The sequence below is a fragment of the Crocodylus porosus genome, unplaced genomic scaffold (assembly GCF_001723895.1).
Source record: "Crocodylus porosus isolate Cpor-Errol unplaced genomic scaffold, CroPor_comp1, whole genome shotgun sequence".
NCBI classification, from domain to species: Eukaryota; Metazoa; Chordata; order Crocodylia; family Crocodylidae; genus Crocodylus; species Crocodylus porosus.
The window spans coordinates 3,991,219-4,009,829 of NW_017728939.1; the positions used below are offsets into that span (position 1 = coordinate 3,991,219).

The window sequence follows — 18,611 nt, forward strand, 5'->3', positions numbered from 1 at the left end:
AAACTTTGAGTTTCCACAGTAAAGCATGACATGTTAACTTGTCCATGGTCCAACACAGTTGCAACCATTTTGTTATTTTTACAAATCTTGTTCAGAGCAAAGGCTGAACTGTTTTTTGAAATGCTCTGGAAAGATTCAGCTTGAGGCAAGCATGTTGTTTAGAAATTTCATAGATTTCATAGACATTAGGACTGGAAGGGACCTCAGAAGATCATAGAGTCCAGCCCCTGCCTCGGGGGCAGGAAGTCAGCTGGGGCCATAGGATCCCAGCAAGATAAACATCTAGATGCTTGAAGGCGTTCAGCCCAGACTTGGCAAAATTGTAAGCCACTGAAAATAGTGCTGTAATGGGAAATGTTGTGCAGCCTTAATGATGGACATTGTGATACACACAGTTAATAATATTAAGGCTTCATTTATACTTCTGTAGCTTTGACCAAAATTATGGCATTATGGTAAAATGCACAAAATTCTGCAGCATCTTGGATAAATTTAAAACAACATATTGAGGTTTTTTTGTTACTTAATTAAATTTCCAATGATTTAGAAGTAGCTCTTACATAGAACTAATTTTTGATAATCCATCTATTTCACTGTGTCCCCATTATTTCACTATGGTGAAGGTTATCTTCTGAGTTCAGTTTAAACAGACTGGTATAGTTCACATTACTCAAAGCTGTTGCTTCAGATTGCCTGCTGAATCAGGAAGGCTTGACCACTGGTTTACATTCTCTTCAAATTTGCAAAGTTTTTTTTGCTGTCATAAAGGATGGAAAGTTTGGGGGTTTTTTTAAATGCACTTTTTGATTCTAGAGACATGTCTCCTATGAGAGGGGGTGAATTCCACACTGTGTTCTCAGCCCCAAAGTATTTCTTTTTCCACTTCAGAACCAGCTTTATCCTTATGTGACATTAAATTTTTCAACATGTTGAAGCAAACACTGCATATTATAAAATGGCAAAGGGTCAAGACCATAGTCGCTGAATTAAAATGACTGAGGCAACAGCTACTGTGCTGAGTCACAGTAACCAGGAGGGGTTAATGACCTGTAATGCATCAGGTCTGACTAAGATTACTACACTTGGCTCATGTCAGTTCTGAAGATTTGTTAAAAAGGAGAGAGCCCAACTCTGCTGTCTAAGAACTAATCTAAGTGGGGCCAAAGGTTATTTTTGGTTGTGACAATGGGGACTTTCCTTGCTGCTAGCCTGGCATGGGCTGGTGTCTCAGTGTAGACCACTGGTGTTTAATCTATGACCCATGGACAGGATATAGGTTTGCACATGGCACTGGAGTCTAGGGAACGAATGTTGCACCTACTCTTCCCCTGTTTTTGGTGCCGAACAGTGAACAGCAGTGGAATTTACCTCCTGCGCTTCAGAGTCGTGCAGAAGTGGTGGCTTTGGTTAGCAATATTAGTGGTGGCACTGACATACTCATGAGCTCACTGCGCATGTGGCGCTCTGGCAGGAGCCATACTGACCTGTAGGTGAACTTGGAGAGCTCACTGCATGGCCAGAGGAGGTGTGGTCGTACCCCCTTTGGCCCACTTCAGATTTCAAGGTTTGGCCCATATATATATAATATATATATATTAAAAAAATAATAATAATAATAAAGTTGAGCACTACTGGTGTAGACTGTAGCCATAACTGAAGATTGTTGAAGATTGCATTGGGGAAACTGAGGCAGAACTTCTGCTGTACTGTATGCAGCCTGGGGGCCATACAGGGATGGTACTTCTTCCATTAATATTCTGTTGAATCCTATTTGATATTTATTTGACTCAGTAGAACGCTGTGCTTTAACACTTCTGCATTGTATTTCACCATGGGTTGGATGACAACAGACTATCTTCCCTGGACCACTGCTGCAACTTTGACCTATGCTATTTGTTTAGTCCCCAATTGTTGTTTTTATTCAGTCCCCTTACCCTGTGGGCAGTGAGTTTTTTGAGTTTCCCTTCCCTATGATAGAGCTCCAAATAAGAGAGGATTCCACCACATGTGTTACCAGCTAGGCCTCTTTGCTGGCAGACACAACAGAGCGTTCAAAGACCGAATGGGCTGTGGAGACTCTATTCCCCTATTACTTCAAGTAAGACACATTGTCAGGGATGAGTAGGAATCTCACATTCCTTCTCTCTGTTCTATCTAGAGAAGGGGATTTGAACTCCAGGGCTGCCAGGCTGGTGGATTTTGTTAATGCTGCTTTCATTGGGTTCTTAAATAAGTACACAAATCACTGCATCCATGGGGAATTTTATTTCATAGGCATGAAAAAATCAAGAAGAAAGATGCTAAGCACATCTTTGCTTTTGAAGAGATGAAAGGAGAAGTTCGGTTTAGTAGTCATTTGCCACAGCCCAACAGCCTTTGTAGGTAAGTGTGTTCATGCTGTGCACATCCACCTCTGACTTCCTTTTCCTGGTATATGCTGCCTTGATGTATTTTTTACAGCAATTGTATTCCCTATTGGCTTGTATTTTACTAAACTAAACAAGACGGTTTTCCAGGGTAGTGTTTTTCAACCTGTGGGTCACAAGAATATGAAAGAGTCGTGAACAAACTTTTGAAAATGGATTCTCCTTTAAAGGAGAAAAAGGTGGAAAACTATGGCTTTTTCCTTGCAGAGTTCCAGTTTGCAAGGGGCTGCATGGGACCCCGTATGCCCCATACACAACACCCCCCACCCCACTCTTGGCATGCCCTCCACACTGTGAGGGCTGGGACCTGGGGGTAGGGGATAGCTGGGTTGGGAGTGGTATTGATGTTTACAAATGGGTCCTGGTACAAAAATGGTTTAGAACCACTGGTCTAGGGCATGAATATGCAGCCTCCCTCCCAACCTTAGGACCACTGCCAAGAAAATAAGCCCCACCTACTCTCTTCAATTCTGGCCCACTGGAGACTGGCAGCTAGAGATGGCATAGGTGGCTCGGGAGTAGGTTGGAGCACAGCCCTAAATGTTCACCCCAGGACCATGGTCAAGCTGTCCTGTGTCTGAGTGCCTCCCTAGGGTACCCACTTTGGGCCTTTTCCTGGCGACATCCTATCCAATACTCTATGGCTGTCCAGTTTCCAGCTTTTGGCACGCAGAGGGAAGCAAGTCAGTGGGACTTATATTTTTCAGTGGCTGCAGTCTTGTGGTCAAGAGTGAGGGAGATGTGCCCCATGTCTCTTCTTGTAAGATTAACTCTCCTTTTCCCTGCTTATCTTAGTAGCCATTCTTTGTACCTGTTGTACTTTCAATCTCCCTGTTGCGCATGGGTGACCAGAAGCACATGCTGTATTAAAGATAAAGTTTTACTGGAGCTTGATACAACAATACTAATGCTCCCCTATCTACTGAAAATACTTGTGATACCTACCATACTTACTATGTACAAATGAGCAGTGTATCATATGTACCCATGGTTAATGATGAACATATATCACCATTCAATGGACACCCTCATGAGACCTTAACCAAAACTTTTACTCAACATATGAGACCACTTTTGAGTCAGGGAATAAGTGCTCTTTCATATATCAGTCAAGACAGCATTCAGTGCAGCAATAACTTCTGCTAGAAGAATGAACAAATTGCAAGCTTTGGTGGCTCTACCATTTAGTTTTCTATGGAAGCAAAGTGATCATGCACCTATATACTACCTTCCTGCCCAAGACAATAACTGATGTCCATTTTAACCAATCAGTAGTTTCTCTCAGACTTCATGCATATTTAAGCAGTCTAAACTTGCATAATGTATGTTAGAAGCAAAGGGTTAAAGGCTGTAAAAAGTTCCCCAAACTATCTTTCTCCCTCCCTTACAGAGATGATAATAAAAATCAGGGTGTTTCATCTTAACACAGTTTCAAACAGTATAGCATAATGGAGAGATTTACTAGCTAATCTTTGTGACTTCTTGTAAAACTCAGTGGACATGCACCTAGTGGTATTTGTACCATCTCGGACATAGTGTCATTGCAGTCTGAGAAGCAGCAGGATGGAACACATTCCATACACCAGTTAAACATCTGGTCACTAGATTAACATATGGATGTGATGTATGGCTTGACAGGACAGTATTCCAGCCACCTTGCAGGATTCTGGATCCCACTTTCTTCAGTGGTTTGTACTGCTTGTCTAATTATTTCATAGTTAGTTTCATAGCGCTTAGGGTCGGAAGGGATCTAAACAGATCATCAGGTCCGACCCCACAACTGTGGAGTAAGAATGTGTAGCGTTCACTTGAAGAAAAAAATAATGGTTACTAACCTATAACTAAAGTTCTTCAAAATGGCCTCTGCACATTTCCATTCCCTGCCCACATTCCCCTTTTCCTCAGAGTCCTAATCAGAAACCCAGATGCAGGCGTGGTAGAAAGAACTGTTGTTCTGAGAACATTCAGGAATACAAGAGGGCGCACAGTGAGCAATGACAGTATTCCACTGAGTACTACTGCATATGTAGTCCCATGTGCATGCATGTGCAGAGAGAGGTCACTTGAAGAACTCTGGTTACAGGTGGGTGACTTTGTCTCTCTTTTGGCTGTTTGGATAACACTGGGGCCTGACTTGGAATGTCTGCTTGCTAGGAGAAGCAGCAACAAAGGCAGTCTGACACTTCTCTAATCTAATCTTGTTGGTATGGACATCTAAATCTAACTGGAACCAGTAAAAGGTTCGTGTTGGACATAAACAATGTTTTGTCCCCCTAATTAAAAAAAAAAAAAAAAAAAATGTTTAGCTCTATTAACATAACATCAAGGTGAAGTGGTTTAAAAAGCCCGGTGAATACCCAAGAAGCTCTGGAACAGCGTTGTCTCTGGTTCTTGGCCATAAAGCATACGTATGGAAGACAATACTAGATTCTCTGTATGCCAAAATAACATTACTGTTGATATGTTGGCTTTTGCCTTATGTCTGATTCATAGATGCTAGGGTCGGAAAGGACCTCAACAGATCATCGAGTCCAACCCCCTGCCTAGGCAGGAAAGAGTGCCGGGGTCTGTTTTTACTGTTCAACTTTACTAGTGTGCTAATATATTTTTTTCATTCAGATAAACCATTTTATGAACAGAAAAGACAGAATGGAGAAAAAATACCTCGGATAAAATTCTGCTCCCATTGCATGTGAACTTTGTTATTGATTTCATTGGAGCAACATGCTCCCCCCTTGTACGTGCTTCTAATATTTACAGGAAATGTATGAATTCATTGGACTTCTCAATGTAAGATGCCTGCTTTTCAATTTTTATTTCACCTGTCAATACTTTTGGTTTAGTATAATTGTAGAACCAATGGAAAATTGGTTACAACTGATGCTGAATTGGGATCCACAACAAAGGGGTGGAGGTGTAGACCCGGAAAGCAGTCGTCTGAGATGTTTCCTATTAATGGATCAAATACTAAATTTGAAGGTGAGCTTAAATGTTTAAACATTGAGAATGAAGGGCTTTTGGTGGGAAATGAATGAAAATAAAGTGAAATTTTAGCTGATCAGTTTGTTTTTTTTCTTGAAATCTTGACACCTTCCAGATCAGGGTCATGAGGAAAGTAGTCTCTGTTGCTTCAGGTCTTATAGGGGCTACCTAAGTCTCTGTGGAAGTTTCCAATGCCTTTAATTTGCTCTTTTTGCTTGGCTACTAAGTGGCCAAGAGGCACCGGTTTTTGCCTCCCAGCCACTCAGAGAAGGTGGGGGAGGTGGCACATGGCAAAAAGAACGATTAACGGTGCTGCTGCACCATGAACTTCTGCCACAATTTAGGTAGTTCCCTACTTATATATTCATGCCTGGATCCAGTTCATATATGAAGGCAAAAATACCACCAGCAGTCTGATTTGCTCAGTTTTATTCTGGCAGCCAAAGAGTGGTCTTACAACAATGCATTGTGTGCCAAACTTAGGTAGCATTTCAAGAATGTCAAGGCTAGATTACTATCCCTTTACATGTTGGAGTTTTGCTGAAGAGTTTGAAGAGTGGCAGTTCAGAGGAGCAGTGTGTGTGGTTTCAGCAGTACAGTTTGTGCTGCAGAATTGATTCAGCAGTGGTGGGGCAGTGTACTTCAGTGTTTTTGGACTCCTAGGTGTAATAAGTCTGGTTTTAAAACTCTTCCTACTTTGGGAGTATAACAGTTATCCAGTGCTTTGGCCCTGTATCTCCTGTTATTTCGTTAGTCCATTTTACATTTCTTTATTAAATTTCTGTGCTCCGTAGCAGCATGTTCTTAGCCCAGTGGTGCTCAACCTTTCTGCCCTGGGGGCTAGATGGGCAGTGCCCAGGCCCTTCACAGGTTGGATCCAGTTGGTGAGCTGGATTGGCATGTGGGGTGGGCATAGTGGGGATCCATCCAGGCTTGCAGGAGGAGGGGAGCTGGCCCAGCCCCAGGAGGGATGGGGACTATCTGGCCCTGTGGGGTTTGAGAATTTAGTAGCGGGGGAGGGTTGGTGGTATTAAATGCCACCCCTCCTACACCACCAAATTTCCCCACCTGTGGAGAACCCCACAAGCTGGATTTGGCCCGTGGGCCAGAGGTCCAGCACCTCTGTCTTAGCCTGAGAATTTTTTATTCTTTTTTTATGCTTGAAAGAAATGGTAACAGTTCTTTGGCTGTTGTTTTTTACAGATTGTACATATCCTAAATATGACTTCTGCCAAGATTGTTTCGTTTCTCTTGCAACCTGAGGAAAGTTTGCATTCACTTCAGTCTCGCATTGAGGTTGAAACTGGAATAAGCACTGGAAATCAAGAGTTGCTTTTGGAAATGGGGGTTTCCCTGGACCCTCGGAAACCTGCCTCCCAGTGTGTTATTGACGGCGTTGTAAGCATATTTGCATTGATGTCATGTCTGTTCTTTTAAATGTGCATGCTAAAATCTCAAGGAATATTAACTGCGCTGATTCCATCAGTGATTCTAGTTTAAGTTGTTGTCTTAACAGACTCGGTCGTATCTCTTGCTTTATAAGAATAGGTATTGACTAGGCAAGCTTCAGCATCCCTTGCTTGGCAGTTAATGTTATGAATAACTGAGCACGTTCTGCATTGCAATTTGAGTATCTACTATATTGGTTTCACAGTTGTTGTTTTTCACGGCTATTCCTCAGCTCCTAGAACAGTGATTCTCAACCAGAGGGCTGGGGCACCCTGGGGTGCTGTCAGATCTTTTGAAGGGTTCCATGAGGTGGGAGGAGATAAGCAAGGTGTTAGGAGATAAGCACAGGCTCATGGTTGTCCCTGCCTGGACAATCCCTCATTCCCACTGCCAGGATCCTCTGAAAGGAGGTAAGCCCTCTAATCTATAAAAATTAGTTTTTTGAAATGGAGCGCCACTCAATTTATAGAAGTTATGGAGGAGTGCATCAAGTCGTAAAAGGTTGAGAGCCACTGTCCTAGACACTTGCTGCTGTGGTTTCTTCTGTGCCATGCTACACGTTTCTGCCTCCCCAACCCAGTGGCTAGGTTTTTTAAAAAAGTATCCTTATTAAGCATATAAATAAAGTAGCTTAGCTTCCCACAGTGCTTAGTCCCTTTGCCAGTGCTTAGGAAAATCAGCCTTTCAGAGTAAAAAAAGTAATCATGACTGTGTATTAGTTGAGTAATTTTTTTTCATATTAGTTTATACAGTCCTGTAACAGTGACCCTTTGGGTGGGCAGGAGGTGTTCTTAATCCTTTCAGCTTACACATTTCCTCTCCTTTCCTCACCAGAGAGGCTGGGATAGTTACATGGTTTATTTGTTTGATAAAAGCAAAACTGTCTATGAAGGTCCCTTTGCTTCCAGAAGTCTGTCTGACTGTGTAAATTACATTGGTAAGTATATTATATTTGATATTGAGCTTGAATATGCTTCAGCTAACTTAAAACCAAAGTCTGACTTGTCTTCAGTGCCTTCATGTGTACCTTACAGACCCTCTGAACATTTTCTTTCCTTTAAGCTTTTGTATCTATATGCTAAAAAGCTCTGTGCACTGGGGGAATATTTCCCAGTTTGACTGCTGGTAAATAAACCTCTCGCAAATTCTACCACCCCGTCACCAACCGAGTGTGGCAAAGAGAGTTGTGGAATTCCATAAATTGGAGATGAAAACAACCTGCATGACCTGACCGCATTGCCAGCTCTCCCTTTATGCAGTTTTAAAACCTTTTTGCTCTAATCCTTTGTATGGCTTAGGTCTCCAGTGAATATTTCACTTTTGTATTAAGTATGCAGTAGAGCCAGGAGTGAAAGCCAGGTCTTCCATCAGTTTGGTGAGTACTCCAGAGACCTAAACAACACTAAGCGTTAGAGCAAAAGGATTTTCAAACTGCATAAATTATTGAAGGAGAACTGGTGATTAGATCAGGTCACGCAGATTGTTTCCATCTCCAATATATGTGATTCTACAGCAGTCTTTGCTCCACTTGGCCTCTGATGGGGTGATTGTATTTGTGAGGGGTTTACTTGCCTCTTTCTGTCCTGGTGAATATTTATTCTGTGCACATGAAACAGCTTCAACAGAAGTAAGGGAGAGTGTCCCCATTCCAGGACTCTCAATAGTCTGGGTGTTCTCAGGGCACTGTCCTGAGAGGTGGGAGACTTGAGTTTGACTTCATTTAGACAGAGGAGAGTGGTAAAACCAGTTCCCCACATTGCAGGTACTTTAACCCTTGAGCTACTGGGGGGGAAAAGGGGACGTGACTTCTGCTTCTGCCATGTTTGGTGCAGTGCTTCATATATTAAGTGTGGTCTGAAAATGCCCTTTGGCCCACACTCTGTAAGTGATACAGACCACGTAGTATATGGATCCCAATGTGCTTTCCCTTGAGGTCAGAGTTGAGGCTCTCAACACTGTCCAAACTGAGGTGCAGAAGTAGAATTTTGGTCATTGGAGGAACTGTAATAACTAGGGGAGCATCAGTAAAGATTTTCTTGCCTGATACTGATAGCTAATTATTAACTAGCCATTTCAGCTGATACCGATCTGATAACCAGTTTATAGGAATACAGGCAGGCAGCGTGGAGAGCAGTGCCCTGTGGGTAAGTCTGTGGGGGGCAAGTGGCATGGAGGAAGGCAGATTGAGGCCCCCACAGTGACAGAGGGTGTGGGCCTGGAGGTGCTGACCAGCCAGGGTGGTGAATGGGAACTGGGGCAGGGAGCAGGATGGAGCTGCAAACAGCTCATCCAGGGAATCAGCATCCTGGTGCTTAAAAATGGCAGCAGGGGTGCTTGAACAAAGGTCTTTAAATGAGCTTTCATTCAAGTGCTGCCGCCACCATTTCTAAGTTTGGGGACACTTTTAACCAGAGCTGAGCAGGGTGAGGGCAGATGTGGGCTACCCGCTGTGGGCTCAGGGCTCTCTACACTGCTCCCTTTGCTGCATGTTACCAGCCCACCTGGCAACAGGAGACACAACTCACTGACCCCACTGCTGCCGGGTGGGCAGGGGACTTGCAGGTAATGTGCAGCCCCTGGGGCAAAGGCAGCAGAGCAGAAAGTCCTGAGCCCATGGCTGGCAACCCGCATCCACCCTGCACACACATCTGGGGGGGGACATGCCTTCCCCAGAGGGTGTGGGCAGCCGCCCCCTGGACGCGTCACCTGTGGCTCCGTTCTGCTCACAGCACCAGATCCCATTCACTATTCTGGCTGAGCAGTGTCCCCAGCCCCTGCCCCACTCCCTCCCTTACTGTGGGGGCCTCAATCTGCACCCCCCCACTCCCACAACACCCATTCCCCTCCACTGCTCTCCACACTGCCCAGCTGCATTCCTGGCCACATGCATGCATTTGGCTGTGCGCATGCACGTGGCATCTGGGGGCCCCAGCCAGAAGGCATATTATATTTATTGGTGTCATTGGCTACACCAGCCAAAAAAAGCTGATAGCCAATTAATTTTCCTTTCATCGGTGCTGATCCAATATGGCACTGGTATAAGTGCACCTCTGGTAATAACCACCTTAAGTCAGTGGGGGCCAACCTTTTTAGCAGGTATGTCACAAATTAGTTCCCAATCCTCCCTGAGTGCCACTCTGATTGCCTTCACCTGCCTGATTAGCGGCTCTGCTTTCTGCTCCCTGCCTTGTGCCCCCTGTCTCTTTTGCTCTGCTTTCTGCTTCCTGGCATATGTGCTGCCCTCCCTGATCTGCCATGTGCCACACATAGGCTGCCAGTGCCACTTGTGGCACTCATATTGCAGGTTGGCCACTCCTGACTTAAGTGCTTCCAGGCTTAGGAGGCAACTGAGCAGCAGCTTTGAGGATTGCAGTTTTCATAGATTTCATAGACATTAGGGCTGGAAGAGTCCTCGGAAGATCACCATGGTCAGTCCCCCGCCCAAAGGGCAGGAAGTCAGCTGGGGTCACAGGATCCCAGCGAGATAAGCATCCAAATTTCTCTTGAAGGTGTTCAGTGTAGTGCCTGGGTGCCCTTTTTTGGTTTAGCCCTTAGTTTATCTCTCTCTTTCTTCTGTGTCCAGTACAGGATAGCAAAATCCAATTGCCAATTTCACAGCTGCGTAAAGTGTGGGCAGAAGCTGTCCATTATGTGACTGGGCTGAAAGAAGATTACAGCAGGCTCTACCAGGGGCAAAGAGCTGCAATGTAAGTCTGTGCTAATTTGGTAACTGGGGAGAGTTGTACAAAAGGTATGGGGTCTGAACTGAAATGTGTAGGAAGTAAGGCTGCTGACAGATGTAGAACCTACATCTATACAGTCCCACCCCCCAAAAACTCCAAACCTGCACTTTTACTGGAAGAGGCGGTATATTAGTTCAGTCTGGTTCTGCAGTGTCTGTATAGATTGTGTGCTTCAGCAAGGCTTTTTGTCACTTTCATCTAATAGCTGATGCAATCAGCTATTAGATAAAAGTGCCAAAAAGGCCCTGCTGAAGTGCCCAATCTATACAGACTTTAGGTGGGCAAGGTCAAACTAACGCAGTGCCTCATCTGGGTATGTGCTGGGCTCAGCCTGGGAGTTTACATTAAACACCATCTTTTTTGTTTTTCTTTTATGTCTGTAAGCAGCCTATATGATTGTTGCCTGCCCACCCTTTTGAAGTGCTTTGCTCTTTTCCACCCTAAATTTATATCGTAGATCCTTTTTGAATTTACAACTGATCGCTCAAAGGCCTCTCTTCTGTCGCACATGTTCTAGATGAAAACTGCGTTAAATTGGAATTAAATTTGAGAGTACACAAGAGTAATTCATGGAGAGTAAAATGCATTTTGGGGCAGAATAATTATTCTCTAATAAGTATTAAAAAAAAAAATCCAACAAATTCCAATTTAAGCTTAATTTTAAAAGAAATCCAAGAATGTTAAGGTCAGTGCATACATGGGTAAGGTAAATGAACTACCTTGCCTGCCTTGAACTGATTAAATAGCCAAATAGTTATGATTAGTGCATAGTAATGACTTGTGGTCCTAAATGAGCTTAAACCAATTTTTTAAAAAATTCCTGGTCTGCTGAGGTCACTCTAAGTAGGTAAGGCTAATAAAATTGGGAAATAAAGAAGGGTCACTCTTCCCTGTTTCACAGATGGGGAGCTAAGGCATAGAGGGGTTGTGACTTGTCCAGTCAGCAGCACCGTAAGAATAATCATTTTCATAGATTGTTTTTAAAAGAAATTCAGGGTCACTAAAGCATTCCTTTCAGGTGCCAGAATTAAGTTTCCTCACTGCAGTCAGTTCTTTGTTATCGTTGTTAATTTTCATTAGTTTTTTCATTAATTTTAAAAAATGCTTTTTGTACTTATTACTCTAGGTTGAGTCTCCTGCGATATAATGCCAATTTAACCAAAATGAAAAATAACATGGTATCAGCATCTCAGCAACTGAAAGCAAAGCTGGAATTCTTTCATCAGAGTATTCACCTTGATCTGGAAAGATACAGTGACCAGATGGCTTATGGAATATGTAAGTATTCTAGGAGTATTTAACTTGGAACAAGTCAGATGGGACCTCCTGGATTGTCTAGTGGGACCTCCCTTCTTTGGATCATGCTGCATAACTGGTCACTGCTGTTGCTATTTAATACACAGTTATATTATGGTTAGGCTTTATACTGAAGCCTCAGTGAAAATGATGATGAGTGCCACACAAACATGGATAGATTCAGAGAATTTATAACCTACAAGGTACAAGCAGATGTACGGGTGGGGATGAGTTCTGATCTGAATGAATGAACATGGTAGCAATCAGCCGGTGTTATTGTTGTTTTTGTCACCGTGTTTTTTAGTTGGGGATAGAGATTTGGGGAGGGAAAGAGGAGGAATGAGAATGTTGGGGAAGATAAGGGAGCATGAGAAGGTAGTAGTAGTAGATGGAGTGTCCCTGCTTCACACCTACTTCCTTGGGGTTGTAGAAGAGTACTGGATGTATCATAGCAGAGACATGTCCTACAAATGAGTAAGAAGGGGGTAAATTGGGGGAAGGTTGATTGTTGTGTGGACTTATTTGGGGATTTTTCCCTTATGGGCGTGTGATGGAGGAATCAAGACCTCGCCTGGTAAGGGTAGTCATGTGCAACAAGCGACTTCTGACCATCAGCATGTTACAGTCCACACTCACAAGAGATCAGTCAAAATGGCAATGTGGAATGTGAAGACTCTACATCAGATTGAGAAATTGGACAATGTCAAGCATGAAATTAAGAGATTAAAGATCAATACTCTATGTCTGTGTGAAACACATTGGAAAGAAGTTGGGATTATTGTTTCAGAAGATGTGTAGATCATCTATTCAGGAGGCCAGATGCACAAAAGGGTGGCTGGGTTGATTTTGGATGAAAAAACATCAAAATGTTTGCATGGTTTTTGGGCAATATCTGATAGTGATGCTTGTGAAAATAAAGGCTAAACCTTTCAACTTTGCAATAGTTCAGATTTATACATCGACAGCTGAAAGTGTGGAAGAGGATATTGATTGTTTCTATGAGGACCTTGATAAAACAAAACAATGCAGACCCCAAGAAGTGGTTATAGTGATGGGTGACCAAAATGCAAAAGTTGGTTAGGAGGAGTAGATAATATTGTTGGACTTCATGGACTTGGTGAGAAAAATGAAAGGAGAGAGAGATGGATTGATTGGCGAGTTGCAAATAATCAGGTCGTTATGAACACATGGTTTGACACCACTCAAGAAAAAAGTATACATGGAACAGTCTTGGAGATGACATAAGGAACCAAATTGATTACATCATCATCAACAGAAGATTCAGGAATGCAGTTCAACAATCCGAAACTTACCCAGGAGCTGACTGGGTGATCGTGTACGTGTAGTATGGAGCATTAAGATAAGGTTGAGGAAACTTAAGTAACCAAAAGCGACAAAGAAGCATGATTACTCAATTCTAATAGAAAAAGATACGATTAAAGAGAGGTACACAGTTGCAGTCCAAAACCATTTTCAAGAACTTGAAGATGAAGGAAATATGTCAAACTGGGAAATTTTTTGAAGAAGCACTAGTTGAAACAGCCAAAGATGTCATTCCATCAAAAGTAAGGCAAAAGAAACAGAAATGGAGGACTGAAGAAATCCTTGAACTTATGGAAGAAAGAAAGATGAAAACCCATAATATGGAAGAGTATAAGAAACTGGACAAAAGTCAATCAAGGTGCAATGAAAAAAGGGAAAAATGACTGAATGAAAAATGTAGAGACAAAAACAGAAGGATAAAGATGTTGCATCAATGTATAGAAATATCAGACATCACAGGCAAAGGAGGCTGTACTGCTAGGGGATGTATAAAAGCCAAGAATGGTGATCTAATTATGGAACAAGTACAAGTATTAAAAAGATGGACATAGTATACTGAAGAGTTATTCCACAGCAGTCAAGGAAAAAAAGCCATCTATTAAGAAGAACATGGATGTTTTGAAAATTCTTAAGGTGGAAGTGCAAGCAGTTATCAACCGAATGAAAACCAATAAAGCTGCAGGGCCAGATGAGATTACAGTAGAACAAATAATGTTTGGAAGAGTTTGGTATAGCAAAGTGAACAACTGTTATCAATGAGATTTATGAAAGTGGAGTAATACCTGAGGATCTTAGTAAATTGATCTTTATTGTGCTCCTCAAAAGACCCAGAGCCACTGAATGTGAACTCCATTTAACCATCATTTTAATGAGCTATACGACAAAGTTCTGATGGTGAGAGTTAGAAGTAGAATAAGACCAGATGGTGTGTAAAAGTGGCGTGTGGTTTCGTTGAAGATCCAAGTACAAGAAATGCTATCTTCATAGCATGAATGCTTTTTGGAGAAGGCAGTAGAAATGAGGGAAAGACCTTTTCTTGTGTTTTCTTGTTTATACCAAAACTTTTGATAGTCAAGCATGAGGAGTTAATGAAAATGCTGGAAGAATTGGATATTGCTGGTAAAGACTTGAGAATTTTAAGAAACCTCTATTGGGACCAAACTGCAGCAGTGAAGATAGAAAATGAACTAAGTGATTTATTCCAAATTAAGATAGGCATGGGGCAAGGCTGTGTTTTTTCACTCGATTCATTCATCTTGTGAGAAAATACTGAGGGATTTACCAAGGCTGATTATTGGCAGACAGAATTTGAACAACTTGTGTTATTCAAACTGCTGAGACAGTCTTAATAGCTGATTTGGAAGAGAAGCTGCAAGGAATTTTAGATAAAATTGTTGGTGAAAGTGAGAAGAAGGGTCTAAGTATTAACTGTAGGAAAACAATACATAATTACAAAGAAGATGATCATTCCATTATGCAACATCAAAGTGGAAAAGGAACAGATAAGGCAGGCTAATAAATTTAACTACTTGGGAAGCTGGATAACATCAGATGGTAAATGCGATCTGAAATAAAACAGAGTAGAGATGGCAAAAGACACATTTCTGGAAATGAAAAAGATACTGACGAATAGTAACATTTCTATGGGGGTGAAGTTAAGAGTCTTGGATTGCTATGTTATACCAGTCCTCATGTATGCATTGGCATGCTGGACAATATTGCCAAGTATGGAAAAGAGCATTGAAGCAACTGAGATGTGGTTCTTAAGGTGCATCTTGAAAGTATGTTGGACAAGTTGCACTTCAAATGAAGATCTTTTGGTAAGAGCATGCTGTAGGAGGAAGCTGCTGATTAACATCAGAAAGAGACAGTTGGAGTTTCTCGGACATGTTGTGAGGAAAGACGAAATTGAAAGTCTGGTTGTAACTGGAAAGACTGAAGGAAGGAGAGATCATGGAAGACAGAGGTTAACTTACATCAAGAGTCTGTCTAAATGGATGAATGTATTGACACGGGAAATTCTGTATGCCTCAAAGAGAAGAGATCTGTGGAAGACCATGATCACCAATGTCCTCTTTGGGTATAGTACTTAGAGAGAGAGAGAGAGAGAGACATACCTGTAAAAGATTTATAGAAATAAAGTCCATATGATTATTTCATCACCCATTTTAACCTCTTGTGTAGCAGCCCAGAGAACACCACCCAATGATTTCTGCACAAAGCCTGGTATTTCTGGGTTGTGGGAGTGATGGTGATCAACTGTTGGAACCTTTTACGTAGGGATCCACTGGACTCTTCGTTACTTTGGGTTTTTAAATTTCTGAAAAATCTTCTCTGACCCAAGCCTGAGAAATGGAATGAATGTAGACATTACTGGGTGGCTTCATGGCCTGTGCTGAGGCACCTAATACTTTATAGTGGTCCCTCTGTCTTAAGCACTTGCAAGTCCTTGAGAATTCTGTCTTTTTGGAGTGTCAAGATGGGTTTTCTGAAGTGTTTGGGATGTGTCCTAACCTTGCAAAAGCCAATGTTTGTACTCTTACTTCTAGATTCTGTGGCACAGAGAAACCCCCTGTACTCAGGCCATTTGTTTGCAGGATGATGAGGATTATCAAAAATACTAATACTGATCAGAAATACAAAGGCCAGAATTTTTTTTATTTTATTTTTTTTTTAAGTGTAAATTCATCTGCTCAGTTTTTCAAACAGGCTGAACTAAAAAAAAAATGATGTTACTAGAAACTGGCCTCCCAACATGTCAAGAATTCAGGACAGTTTGGATCCCTAAAAAAGGATTTATACACTTAATTTTATGTGCAATGTTTTAGAAATTTGTGCATATATGTATACATTTATAAACTAGATCTATATGCCAGGTCTGGTTTGTTTCATGTCTATGTCTTTTCTATGAATTAACCAAACTCCATTTTTTTTAAAGCTTCTGAAAAGATGCTCAAAGCCTGGAAGGAAATGGAAGAAAAGGCCATCCATTGTGCCCAGGTATGGAATGTGAAAGAGGTTTGCTTACTTTGGCTCTCATGTTACAACTTTTTTTTTCTTATGGCTCTACCTTAATTAGTTTCCAAGACATCAGATTGCATCTCATTGAGGCCTACAGAATGATCTCATTCAACTTGATCAACCCCTGACCTTTGTCACCAGAAGTCCCTTCCCTGACCTTTGTCACCGGCATTCCCTTCCCTTGCTTCAGAAGTACTCTGGTGGATGGGGGTTGCCATCTTGAAATTAGGGGGAAAAAATCATATACTAAAAGAATCAAACATCTACTATAACTTAATTTAATTTTAACAATTTAATTTTTTTTGTCCTGATTAATGTGCATTTATGTAGTGTATCTAGAGGTGATTGCATAATAGCTTAAAATACGGTCTTACTCTTGTATATTATGTGTGGGGGGCAAGAAGGGGGTGTATGTGGAGGGTGTGTGGTTGGGGAGGGTGCATGTGGTGGGTAGGTGGCTGGGTGTGGAGGGGTGTTGGGGTATGTGGTTGGGGTGGGTGGGAGGGTCTCTGGAGTCTCTGGGGAGTGTGCAAGTCCCTGGAGCTGCATTTCATGGCATGTTGTAGGGTCAGTGCTGCCCAGCCCCATAGGGCGCAGCTTCTGCAGCATGCAGAGCCAGCCCGGCCTGGCCCCATAGCTGACAGCTCCCTGCACTTCTGGCCCCCTTTCCCCCAGTGAGAGTCTCTGGCCCTGGTGAAGCCCTTACCTAAATTTCCACTCTGGAAGGCAGGGAGGGCTAGGGACAGCCACCTGGGGAGCAGACACAAACTCTGCCAGGCAGAGGCTTTTTGTCTTCAGTGCCTCGGGGCTGGCGGTGGGTCAGGCCAGGCTGGGGTGGGAAGGGGGTGGTTGCTTAGCATGCAGAGCTGCACCTCCTGCATGGAGGCACTGGCTTTCAGAGGGGCAGCCCAGGGCCAGAGCTTACAGAGGGCTTGTGGAGGGGCCCCATGGGCCAGATGAAATTGCTTGGCGGGCTGGTTCTGGCCCGCAGGCCATATTCTGCCCACCCATGCACTAGTAGGATGCAGCAGCACTGGGTGGTGGTGGTGGTGGCTGGTGATTAGACTTGTGCTGTCTCATACTTTGCAGTTGTGGCATGCTTCCCAAAAGCATTGGCCACCATTAAGTTGAACATCTGAAGATCCTTTTGTCTGTTTTATATGGTACTGCTGCTTGCTTTGATTGACTGCGGGGGGAGGGAGGTATCACTTTCCATTTACAATTTAGGAGCTACAGAGTTGCTTTTTTCCCCATCAGGCTGGAGATATTGCTTACCTAGATGAACAGATTATGGCTTTACACACAGAGATTGTGGAACTGCAAAGGAGTCCATATGCAAGACGCCAAGGAGATGTTATGGAGGGCCTGTAAGGACAACAGCTTTTATGTTTGCTTGTTGAAATCATTACAAAGTGTAAAAGTTTTTGTTTTTTCATGTCTGTCTTTTTGTTTGGATGAGGAAGGTGTGTGTTGTGAGAAGGTTTCCCTAATGCTGTGGCATTGTCCAGGCATTTATATACCCAGTGCCTTTGGAAAACCTTGATTTTTCTTGCTTTGCTCGTACTCCAAAGGTTCCTGTTTTGACTGGAGGGAGATAAATGTTCTTGAGCCAACACTGGAGAAATGTCAATAATGTTTTATCTTACTGTATGGAGTGTTTCAGATGTGGTTCTGGAGCAAGAAAAATAGCAACTTGAATCAGTTTGTGTGTTGATTTAAAACCTTTGTACAATGTTAAAAGAAATAAAACCCTGAAGTTGCAAAGTGAAGCACTCGGGTAGTGTCAAAGTGAGGGTTGCACATGTAGTATGAACTCTGCTTGCCAGCACCTCTGCCCTAATCTGTAGCCTGTAGCCTACATCTGCACTGTTCTGTAGTACAAACGTGCATTAAGCAAGGCAGCAGCCCTTGATTTCAGGAGGGCAGACTTCAGTGAGCTAAGGAGAATAGTTGGGGAGGCACTGAGGTCCCGGAGAGGAGGGGAGCCAGGTGTCCAAGGAGAGTGGTTGCTCCTTAAGGAGATGTTCCTCCAAGCCCAAAGGGAGGTAATCCCAACACGGATCAAAGGGAGCAGGAGTGTGTAGGGGTAGCAGTGAACGTAGTCTTTCTGGACTTTAGGGCCTTCCTACACTGTCTCTCACCCCATTCTCATTAAAAAACTGGGGAACTGTGGTGTCGACAGCTACACAGTCAAATGGGTCCCCAACTGGCTGGAGGGCTGCACCCAGAGAGCGGTAGTGGATGGGTCATTTTCGACCTGGAGGGATGTGGGCAGTGGGGTCCCCCAGGGCTCGGTGCTCAGGCCTTAGTTCAACATCTTCATCAGTGACTTGGACGAGGGGGTAAAAAGCACCCTGTTCAAATTTGCTGA

General features: G+C 42.9%; 1 protein-coding gene across 1 annotated transcript in view; it reads left to right on the forward strand.

Annotated features, from left to right (window-relative positions):
- The window catches only part of CHUK (conserved helix-loop-helix ubiquitous kinase), a 46,092-nt gene that overhangs the window by 16,137 nt on the left and 11,344 nt on the right, over positions 1–18,611 (forward strand). Inside the window, exons 8-15 of the mRNA XM_019547705.1 lie at positions 2,275–2,382; positions 5,270–5,405; positions 6,612–6,806; positions 7,692–7,794; positions 10,441–10,564; positions 11,727–11,878; positions 16,158–16,219; positions 17,498–17,607. Of these exons, the coding sequence (XP_019403250.1) occupies positions 2,275–2,382; positions 5,270–5,405; positions 6,612–6,806; positions 7,692–7,794; positions 10,441–10,564; positions 11,727–11,878; positions 16,158–16,219; positions 17,498–17,607 (990 nt within the window). The remainder of the gene's footprint in view (positions 1–2,274; positions 2,383–5,269; positions 5,406–6,611; positions 6,807–7,691; positions 7,795–10,440; positions 10,565–11,726; positions 11,879–16,157; positions 16,220–17,497; positions 17,608–18,611) is intronic.